Source organism: Vigna angularis, chromosome 10 (genome assembly GCF_016808095.1).
Source record: "Vigna angularis cultivar LongXiaoDou No.4 chromosome 10, ASM1680809v1, whole genome shotgun sequence".
Classification (NCBI taxonomy): Eukaryota; Viridiplantae; Streptophyta; class Magnoliopsida; order Fabales; family Fabaceae; genus Vigna; species Vigna angularis.
Genome location: NC_068979.1, coordinates 21,914,283 through 21,926,605, shown reverse-complemented (window position 1 = coordinate 21,926,605; position 12,323 = coordinate 21,914,283). Strand labels below are relative to the sequence as shown.

General features: G+C 33.4%; 1 protein-coding gene across 1 annotated transcript; it reads left to right on the top strand.

Annotated features, from left to right (window-relative positions):
- The first annotated feature begins 5,379 nt into the window (after nucleotides 1-5,379).
- LOC108336380 (uncharacterized) lies at nucleotides 5,380-10,203 on the top strand. Its single transcript, XM_017572813.2, has 2 exons — nucleotides 5,380-6,269; nucleotides 9,314-10,203. The coding sequence occupies exons 1-2, from the start codon at nucleotides 5,466-5,468 to the stop codon at nucleotides 10,052-10,054; spliced, it is 1,545 nt and encodes a 514-aa protein (XP_017428302.1). The 5' UTR covers nucleotides 5,380-5,465; the 3' UTR covers nucleotides 10,055-10,203.
- Nucleotides 10,204-12,323: the final 2,120 nt, after the last annotated feature.

The following is a 12,323-nucleotide window of genomic DNA, read 5'->3' as shown; positions in this document are numbered from 1 at the left end:
AGAAATAAAAATGGTGAAATTTAAGTATAAAAGATTTGGAATCTTATATAAGTTAGATTCATGAAACTAAAAGTATAAAATCAACAAAAAAGTTTGAAAAAAACAAAAAAAACATAGATTTTCTAAAAATTATCCATTAAAACTGCACACAATAGTAATCCTTTAGTACTAAACTCCACCTATTAGATCCTTAAAGAGGTTGGTTTAAGAAAAGAGTGGGAGGCATAGCACCAAAAAATTAGGTTACGTTGCACTATTAGTTTGTTTATGGATAGCCAATAACATTAAACAATTTGCATGAATGCGCTTCGTACATCAGCTTTACACATTAATCGTATAATTTTTTGTCATTCGGTTTTCTTTTTTATGCTTTATTATTAACCTATCTTTATTATGTATATATATATTCGATTCGATTCGTATTATATCATTAATTAAACATTATGCTATTTGCTGACAAATAAAGCATTGTTGAGAAATATATCATCGTCAGCGTACATAATAATGAGAGTTATTTACCTTTTCTAATTTCGCAAAACCCATGAACCGCACGTTGTTATTTAAAATGTAATGGGATTAATGCTTTATGATAATGAGATAATGTTGTTTAACACATTGCATGGGATAGGGAAGTGAATCTTTCACAGCAGCTTGGTGTGAGATTAAATTTAAGAGTGCGTGGTAATCAGCTGTTTGAGTTAGATAGAAATTAAAGTGAGAAGAAAATAAATTGAAGATCAACACAACTTAAAACAATTCCATCATACCCACATCCAATAGATCAATATTTCAATAAATTAATTTCATCATACCATTTAATATTTAATAATGTAATTATAGATTTCAAGATGTCTATAACATTGAAAATAATGTAATTTTTTTTTAATTTTAGAGACAAACGAACTTTTTAAAAAAAATTCAAACTCATTTCAAACTTAAAAAATGTTTTATCTACAACTAGAAAAATCACATACAATTATAGCACACGATTAGAATTACTAATTAATAGAGATTTATATAAAAAAAAATAAAAAGATACATACAAGTAGGAATGACAAAAAAATTCGCGCCAGCGGATATCCACGGATAAAATCCGTGACGAATAGTTGATACCTGCGAATATTTACTATTCGCGGGTTGTGGATTGCGGGTAGTGGGTAATTTAATACTTGTTTATAAACGGGTCGGTTGCGGATAGTATACTTTATTAAGTTAAATTTAATTTTATTAAGTTAAATTTAATTAAAATTAACATTAGTTTATATTTTATAAGGTTAAATTTAATTAAAATTAAATTTTAATTTATATTATATTTTATATAGTTTTTGTAAATTTATTTAAATTTTATTTTAATAATTTTTAAAAATATATTTTTTTAAATATTTGCGGGTATCCATGGATATCCGCGGGTTTTAAAATACTCGTGAGTTCTTTTTAAGCGGAAATCCGTGCGGGTAGTGGGTGAATTTTTTTTTTGTCGAGTCGGGTTGCGGGTAGGCACTACCCGTGCCCGACCCAATCCGTTGTCATCCCTACATACAACTGATCGAAAGAAGACTCACATGCAACATTTCACAGAAAAGGACCTGAAAAAATATTGAAACTCAATTTACGTGAACTGAGAAATTTATCGGTCCAAGTTAAAGAGCTTGAAAAAAATTAACGGTCCTGCTTTTTTAATATATTGAAGTAACAAAGAGATTACTATATGTAACATTCCATTTAATTAGTATCACTACTAACAGGAAACATCACATGATCAATAAAATAGAACAATTAAACTTTAAAAAAATATAAAATATTCATACATTTATCCAAAATAACCATAAGACTATTACATATTTACAATTCAAAAAGAGAAAAAACTAGATAATTACATAAGGCTTTACTCAAACTGTATCTATAACAAAGATCTATACTAAGAAACTACACATCTACACCATCACCCTCCAAAGCTTGCTCTAACATAACGTCATCACCCTCTACTCACCCACCAGATGATCATTGCCACAAGAATCAAACATAAACCAATAGACAAACACAAAAACACACAAAAATAGGATAAGCTAATGTGAAAAGAAACAAACATCGCATATTAAGATTTCATTATACATTATATTCCAACCAAATCAAACCAATCATCCTAATCATGTCATTGAGCTAGATAAAACCATCAAGATAAATGTATTGATGTCAAACTATGACAAGTTTTGCACTTGTAGTGGTGAAACAACTGGCTCCCCCAAGCTACCACACAATATTAATTTGTCTATTACCTATGAACAAAGAACACCAGACCATAGACTAAGATCTCCTGCTACTCCTCACCACATAATCCCCTTCTCTATCCATAATCCCCTTCTCTATCTAAGATGACGCTATTATTGGAGTGTTAGAATAACTTCCAAGGCTGAGTTCGTACATCAATACATCACTTACTTGAAACCATCATTAAAAATTTCACTCTAGAAATTCTTTCCAAACCATACCTGAGTTCAATCACAAAATTTTCATACCATCATATATTTCAAATCATATCACTAAGTATTAAATATAACATCACACCATTTAAATCCAAACACAAAAGAAAAGAGAAAAACAAACAACCAAGACAACTCAAACGCACTTGCCCAACGCCAAAATCATGGCACCTAGCAAGCACAAGTTCGCCCAACGAGCACTATCCACTTGCCGAGCGAGAGTCCAAATAAAGGACTTCTCCAGCCTAACGAGCTTACTCTCATAGCTGTTGAAACTTACTATCAAAACCCCATAATACTCGCCCAATGAGCCACTAGCTCGCCCATCCACTCTGCATAATTATGCAAAATACCAATTCTAAATAATTTGCATCCTCTCAACCTTCCCTGGCCTATCTTAGGCATTTCTACCAACTTCTAACATTCTTAAATGGAATTCTAAACCACAATAGACTTATCCAGTGTATATGATCCAACCTAAACTAAGTTTAAACTCATTTTACTATGAAATTCCAACTTACAACAACTAAAACACCACTTTATAGACCATAAATCAATTCTACCTAATTTAACTCTTAACTAAGCAATTTAGGGGTCAGAACAAGTTACAAATAACTCAAAAACATATCCCAACCACTCCAAATTGCCTTAGATCTTCCAAATCAAAATTTCACTCTCCATAACCTCTAAAATTGCACCTAAAAGTCATTCAAACACAATCTCCTGTCTACCATCCATTTCTAGACCATCTTTCTACTAACTTACCACCCAAACAAATCTTAAATGACCATACAACAGATCCTAAATGACCATTTCTCCCTTTAGACCTTTGCTTCCAAAACTCACCTATCAAAAACATCTCTTTTTGACAAAAAATGACCTATAATCCTACTAACTCATTTCTCCTCCACATTTTCAATCCAAAATAATATTACCAACTTCAAAATAATAATATTCATACGATTACTACAATCCAACACATGCTCAAACAAGCCATTAAATAACATACAATTAATTTCACTCGTCAAAACACAATTACCATTAAAACAAGCTCAATTACAACAAAATCATCATATTATCATGTCAACAATTAATCATACTTGAAATAAAGAGTTTAAGCATAAGCACTAGCTTCCCTTACCTTATCAGAAAATCTATTAAGCTCTACACAGTACTCTACTTTTGCTTTGAGCTTAAGAAACTGTAAAAAAACCTACAAACCACATAAACATGACTAAAACAAGTTCTTAGGACCTCTCATCAATGAAGATCTAGAAAAGGAAGCTAAAAGACTCATGCGAAGGAACCCTTATGCATGACCTCAAACTAAGAGGTAAAGGGAAAAATGAATAGAAACTTACTTGTTCTAGAAGGAAAATTGATCTGATAATGATGGAGAGTACACTATCATTATCTCCTAGAAGATTTCTGATAATCATACATATGATTTAAGAGTCAAAGATTGTAGAGAGAAAGAAAAAGGAACTCGGAGAAAGAGTTATAGAGAGATGACGAGTATTTTAGATAATGAGACGAATTTATAAAATTCTATTTATATTATTAAATTATTTTAACTTTAAAATATTTGATCTCATTATTTTAAAACACTTATTAACTTTAATATTTTATTTTCTAAGTTTCACAATATTTACTTTTAATTGATTACATTATAAGAATTAACATGTAATTTGATTGACTGCAAAGTATAATTAACATTTTATACACTTTTTTTGCAAATTCATACAAATTCTATATTGAAAGTTATTGTTATTGTAGGCAAAATATGCCTGCGATAAAGTTTTTATTTTGATCTTTTTTCTTATTTTTTTAAATCAAGATGTAATTTTTCACCTACAAAGATAGTTTGATGTTCAAATTAGATAGTCTTATTTTTGAAATTAGATATTCTAACATTCAAAAATTAAATATATATATATATATATATATATATATATATATATATATATATATATATATAAACAGTAGTATATACTAAAATGAATATAAAAAAAATTACCTAATTATCTGATTTGATGAATAATATTATTTATAATATTTTCATGAATTTTTATTTAAATTAATACATTAAGATTTTGCTTATCTATCTTTTTCTCCAATCTTTTAATCAATCGTCCTAACCTTCAACATAATCAAAGTGTACGTTGTTACTATGATCAATATGTTTATTCCTATAAGATGTCGTCTTGAGCTGATGACATTATTTCGGTCCTAAATAAGAGTGTTATAAATAAAATTTTCAAATATCAATTATAGCGATGAATATAGAAGCTGACAAAAAAAAAAAGATACTGCATGGAAAAGAAACTGTACAGAGGCAATTGAAAATAGAGTACCAAAAACATACGAACAAAACTGCAAGTACTAGAAGAAAAAATAAAAGGAATACGGGAGGATCAGTGATAATTTATAAGAATAATTCTTTAAGGAAAAATACAATAAATAAAATTGAAAGTGAAAGAAATAGGATTATGGAATTGAAGCAAAATAAAATTTTATATTGATTGATTGTAAGAGTAACCACCAAAAAGAGGAAAGAAAAAAAATCAATCTGAGAAGGGGGTTGGGAGAAGTGGTTGGAAGAACCACTGAAAAGGAAAAGGGTTTGAAGAGACGTATATAGGATATAATTAAGATTAGAATTTTTAACCATAATAGTGTAATTTTCTTTCAAAATTATTAGAATGAACAGAAATTTAAAATTTATAAAAATGGATAAGTTGTGTTTGATAAAATCAGCTTTATAAATTAGGTTTTATAGTAACTTCTATTAGATTGATATTAAGATACCCAAGGCATAGGCAAAGAAGAAGAACGAAGGGTAAGACTGTCATTTCATTATACATGTGGTGTAGAAAACATGGGGTGCGTGACGCAATTGCCTCAATTCAATTCGAGTTTGAATTCAAAAAATGCACATCTAATCTTTGTTCACTGTAGAAGCGACGCCTTCAAGTGTTTGTGAAAATGTCAGACAAAAACTCTTATGTAGACCGTCAATTCCTCACCCCACGAAGGTCACCCAGGTTCCTCCCACAACTAAACCACACCACTGCCAACCCCAAATCTGCCACCGTTTCCGTAAAGAAATCCAATGATTCTACAGTCGGGTCGAGAATATCTCCGAGGCTTAACAATGGGGACGTTGGGTTTTCATCTCTTCGACGATCTCCCAGGTTCAACAACGAGCCAAGCGATAAGAAAGTGAAAGGCACGAGGGTGAAGGGCGGTGAAGCTGAAACGAAAGAAAAGTTTGTCGTTTTGGATGAGGGGTTTGGTGGAGGAAGAAAGAAAGAGAGAAAGGAGAAGAGGGATGAAGTTAGGACGCACGATAATCATGGCGTTTCGGATGAAGGGTGTCGTCAACGAAGGAAGAAGGAGAGAAACAGGGGGAGTAGGGATGGAGTTAACACCCAAGGAAATCGTGTCATTTCAGATGAAGGGACTGGTGGGGGAGAAAAGAAGGGGGTAAAAGGGAAGAGGGTTGGAGTTGAAACGACCAGAAATGGTGTCGTTTCGGATGAGGGTGCTGGTGGGGGAAGAAAGAAGGGTGGAAATAGAGAGATCGTTGGAGTTAAAACAGAAGAAAATCGTGTTGTTTGTGATGAGGGTTTTGGCGGAGAAAGAAAGAAGAGGGGAAATGGAGAGAAGAGAAAGCGCAATGACGATGAAATAAGGAAAGGATGGACCAAGGAACAAGATTTGGCTCTCCAAAGAGCATATCTTACTGCAAAGCCTAGCCCCCATTTCTGGAAGAACGTTTCCAAACTGGTATGCATCCCTCTCTGTGTGTATGCAGTAGAAAAAATTGACTTTTGGTTTGACATCAACTTGGAACAAAGTTTGTGATTCATGCTGTTGCTATTTAACTGAAGTTGAATGTTTGGGATTGGCTTGTGTAACCCTTGGAAGCTGACTGTTATGTGGTTGGTTTACGGTTTAAAGAGTTTTGATATGATTGTTGATAATGGGAAAATGGATTCAGAAAATCAAGCAGTTTGCTATACTTTGAAAACTTAGTTGATGATTGTCTTGTTTTGCCTTTGTTTTGTTGTCTGCTGAAATGTTACAAAACAGATATGGTGCTTCAAGTGTGTGCTCAGAACTTGCATGCTATTTTCAGCTAAGAATTACAGTGAATAAGTTATAATGTACTCTTTTAGGGCAAAACAATAATTCTGAAAGGTGACAGATGTTTCTGTTTGAATGCAATGATGTAGAATGGAGTGATACTAGGTTTCATCTTGTTGTATCCTATCATGGTGCAGTAACTCAAGTAATAGGAATTCCAATGAATTCCAAGAACACAGAAGGTACAGGAAACTCTGAACAAGAAAGACTTTGGAGGATCTTTATTGATATAGAGAATAAGATAAAGAAGAAAAGTTTTACAATTGCATCAGTAATCCCCCCTTTCAGCCACAACAGATATTGTTTAGAGTTAGTGAACTACTCAACTAACTCATCAACGAACTCGACCAACTCTGCTAAAAACCAGTGGAAAGACTCTGATCCAGAATGTAGACTCCTGTGATTAGTTTTGTCACAAAGTGTCTATGAGTAGGTGTGTCTCCATTTTTGGACTGCAAAAAAACCCCAATCAGTTCCTTTTCATAAGTGGAAAGAGTTTGGTGTTGAGTAAAAATTCTACTAATGAAAGCCAAAGGATGATATTCTTGCTTTAACACTGAACCAATTTCATATCAGGAAGCATCCACTTATACTATGGAAGTTTTATTGAAATATGGTAGAGCTAGAACAGGAGCTGATATCAATCCCCTTCTAACTAAAATTAGAGTGACTCCAAGTGGAACTAAAATTATCTTTCCTGAACATATCAGTTAATGGCCTTGCTATTGTGTCATATCCTTTAACAAACCTCCTATTATAGTTAGTAAGACCACCTAAAAAACTTGTAGTTGTTTAACAGTTTGAGGCAAAGGCCAATCTTTGACAGCCTGAATCTTTTCAGGATCAGTAGAGATTCTGATTTTTTTTACAGGAAATTACCATTATAATCCACTTTATTCATTTCAAAGTAGCATTTAGTTCTTGGCAAACAGATTATTTCCCCTCATGACTGACAACACCTTGCTCAAATGTTGTATATGTTTAGATTCACTGGTGCTATAAATCAGTATATCATCAAAGAAAACTTACAAAAAAGTTTCCTAGAAATTTCCTGAAAACAGCATTCATCAAACTTTGAAAAGTTGCACGAACATTTAGAAGTCCAAACGATGTGACCAAATATTCATAATGCCCACTGTGTCTTGGATGCAGTTTTGTGTAAGGATCCATCCTCTCTTGATGGAAACCTGCCCTCAGGTCAATTTTGGACAAAATAACGGAACCATTCAATTCATCCATCGAGTCTTCTACCAAAAGAATTAGAAACCTGGCTTTAACTCTACACTTGTTAAGCTACCTATAATCAACACACAATCTCCAAAAGCCATCTTTTTTTTCAATTAACACATCAGGACTAGCATAATAATTGAGCTGTTCTGAATAAAACAGGAATCCAAATCTCCTGAACAACTTTATGAATAATGTCCTTTTCATTCCCTGCATATTTGTTAGGTCTTTTATTTAATGTGTCAGCCCCTTGCAACGGTAAAGGCTTTCATCACTCTTGTGGGCTGAAACATCCTAACCATCATCTGAATATCATGTTTAAGCCCTCCTAGGAAACAACTATTCTTCAGAAAGGTCCAATCGATTAATTATGGCACCAAATTCTTCATGATAGGACGTAACAGTGGAATGTTTCCTCAAATCCATCAGTTCTACCATTGGATCTTCCCCAATTTTACCAAATCTATCCATTAACAATTCGCATATGCAATCTAAGATGGCCAATGATTATGATTAATAGATTTAACAAAAGCCTGATGCCACTGCAAAGTTTTACAACTTCAAAATGCACAACTGCCAGACGTACCTTAAATTCTTCAGGAGTAAAATAAATGGCAAAGTACATTTCGCATTGGCAAATCCATTGATTCACGTTCTCACCATTGAATCTTGGAGATTCTATCTAAACCAAGTTCCACATGAATAAGGAGCAGCAGAATGTGAACGAATGTTACCAGAACCAGATTCTTGGACGTCATCTGGAACGTGATTTTGTCTATGTCCTGAATTGTTAGCTCATGGTAACTTTTCCGAATCTTCAGATTTTTTTGGAGTAGTTCAGTAATGGTACCTTTCAAGTGTATTCATGTAATGTCTTTTGCACAGCACCTACCAATTCCCCAATTTTTGCTTCAATCTTCTCAGAAATGCAATTTTCTAACCGTTCTTCCATTTTGTGTAAATACGCTTGCGTTCTTGTTGATTCCACCACTTCTGAAGGAGTGTGTTCAGGAACGTGACAGCTGATACCAGTTAATACAATTGCATTCAGAACCTCCCCTTCAGTCACAACAACTAATTAACTAACTCAAAAAATGGCTACTTTAACATATCAAATAGGAGGAAGGAATGGAATGTAACACTTTGCTTCCCCTAGAAAATAGGGATATGATATGAGATGGTTTCCATTTCATCCTAAAAATATACAGAACAATGGCATGTTAACTTTATTCCATCCGATATCATTTTATTTAACGTCAATCATGTATCCGGACATTGAGGAACTGTTGAAAGTTTTAGACAATTTTATTTCTTTATGTACATTTCTTAAAGAACAAATTTAGTTTTATAGTCTGTCCGTAGTCAATTGCTTGTCAGGTACATGCGGATGCAGCTAGCTTATAGATATGTTTTATTCTTGTATTGGTTGAACCATTGCCATTCAAAATATGTTGCAGGTGCCTGGAAAGTCTCAACAGGAATGCTTTGATAGAATTCACATTGACCATGTGACTCCAGTTCAATTGCAGCCTCGATCAAGGGCAAAGACATTAAAATCATCACCCATTCAGGAATTTTCTTTATCTGCAAGTAAACTTCTCAACCCTATTGACATAAAAGTTAGAAGATCTAATGTTCTAAAACCAAAGAACATTATTACCCAGAAGTCTGTTGAGAAGCAGTTACAGCGCAGGCTTGCAGGTGATCTAGACCGTGCAGGGGACATATTTTCCGTTCTTGAACCAAACATAGATTTGTCCACTAATGCTTTACAGCCTAGTGAATCCCTTTCTACTCCAAAGCAGCTAAAGGAAAACAAAGGGTTCCTGCAAAGTTGCACTGAAACATCATCTTCAAGTGGTAATAAGTTACTTTCAAGATTTAGTGGCTCGCACAATACAGATCTTGTTAGTCCACCGGTACTAAAGAAAGTAAAGAACAGGGTATTGCATGAAAAATATGTCAATAAATTGCGCTGTAGGGAATCTAGGAGAAGAGCAGCCTCTACGAATATAATTGGTGAAGGAAGAAGCATAAAGAAAAAGGATGCAGTTAAAGCTGCAAAAGTTGCCTTGGTTTCTGAAGCTAGAGATGCTATCAACAAATTTCGACAATCGCAAGTCAATGTCATGGACAACGGCTGCAGTTCTGATGAAGTTAACGATGATGACATTCAATATGAAGATGAAAGTCAATAGGTTCTAGTGAAACTTATTGTCTAATTGCTTGTATAGTAGTTTGACCTGTACTTTTAGAAATTGTAGTCCATAGCCTAGTCATAAACTGATTTTTTCTATGCTTCTATTATACCCATCTTTTCAAAATTTGAGATGAATTTGTTTTGACAGATAATACTTCTAAAAGAAGAAAATAACAATAAACTGATTAAGGATATTTTAGAAAAGTTCATTAATGTATTATTTATTTAATTAATTACAAACGAATCTTATAAAAAGATATAACTAGTTCTTTTGAAAGGGTGTAAGAAATAGTAATGGATGAATTTTTATGGATTTGACATTGCAGTGCCTTTACGACTACTTTTCCCCGCCACGGCAAATTTATTAGAGTTGAGTTCAATTGCTCCTCAAATCTTGACTTCTACCATATCTATATACATTAACAATAATTCTGATGAGAACTGTATTTAATTGTTGAGAGTGATTATTTTAAAAGCATAAAAAAATTGAGAATATATCTCTTTTCACTTTCGATAGAAAGAAATTAAGAAGATATGCAAGCATAAAAAAAGAGGGGAAGATCGAAAGATAGAAGTATGAAAACAAAATTAAAACATAATTTTTTTTGTTTCTTGATAACGTGGATGGAAGAAGAATAAATAGTTTTAAAAAATTAATTTTCATTTTTATTATTGAGTTCAGTGTTTCATTTTAATCTTTGGTTTTTTTTTTTTAGCCTGACTGCCATGGACACTAGGATAAAAGGTTAGAAAAAGAAAATAATATTCATCATGTAGCTTTTGAATTACAGGTAACTCCACAATTTTATTCTATCCTTAATTTAATTTGATTATGAAAGTAATCATTTACCTGAATAAGATTTACATGAAGATAAGATAAATATGACCTAATCTTTTGGTATGACTTAAAGTTGATTTTGATATTTTTAAACTTAAAAATAAATATCATATATTTCTTTTAGTATAAGTTCTGGTTGTATTTTGAATTCTCTCATATTATCTTAATATTATTTAATAGAAGAACCTTATAATTTTGGTTTAAATACAACGTAATTAGCATAACTGAATGGTAGCACAACAGATGAATCTTTTCTGTTTTAATGGGCATTCTAGAATAATAATGAGCTCTAGAATAACAATGAGCTGTCAATAGATAATACATAATATGCCTTTATCCTCCAAGGTTTTAGGTCACACCCATTCTTTTTGTTCAGACTATATATATGATGTAATCATTGAGAATCAATAGACTGAAATTTATGCAAATTGCCTTTTCTTCTATTTTCTGTTATGAAATCAGAGCCTAGTTAAGAGTCTATCCTAGCGAGTTCTATGTGGGCATTCTATTCTTCTATTTCACCCGCTATCGGACCACCCATTAATTTCTACTATCACGCTTGAGATGTTTATACCTCGGCGTGAAGGGGGTGTGTTGGAAGTCCTACATCAACTAGAGATAAGGCTAAATTATAATATATAAGTGGGATGCAAACCTCACCTTACAAGCCGGTTTTGTGAGGTTGAGTTAGGCTTAAAAACTCACTTTCTAATATGGTATCAAGAGCCCTCTAAAGGTTCAAGCTTTTTCTAGCTTACTCTCTCATGGCCTATTCAGGCTCCTCTGGAAATGAGGAGGAAGACATTCCACCTCCTCCTCCTCCCTTTGTTGATCCTAACCAAAATCCTTCAAGCCCCTTCTACATACACCCAAGTGAGAGCCCTTCATCTGTTGTGGTTTCTCCACCTCTCTCTGCCAACAACTTTCAGTCATGGTCCCATTCCTTCCGAATGACCCTTATTTCTAAAAACAAGATGGGCTTTCTCAATGGCGCCATCCCCATACCAGCAACCATCAATCCCTTATACCCCTCTTGGGAAAGATGTAACACTCTGTTAATGTCATGGATGCTCAATTCCTTTTCTCCTTCAATCGCTCAAAGTGTTGTGTTTTCTGAGTGAGCCACTAATGTCTGGATTAACCTTCGCGAACATTTTTCTCAAGGAGATTTTCTTCGTGTTGCTAAGTTACAAGAAGAAATCTATTCTCTCAAACAAGGTGCGCTCTCCATCACCGACTTCTACACCAATCTGAAATCCCTATGGGAAGAGTTGGACAACTACCGAACTCTAACCCCTTGTTCTTGCTCTGCTCGCACCTACCATTCACAGGATTTCATCATTCGTTTCCTAAAAGGGCTTGACGATCGATTTGCCATGGTTCGCTCACAAATCTTATTACTTGACCCTCTTCCCTCTACTAATCGTGT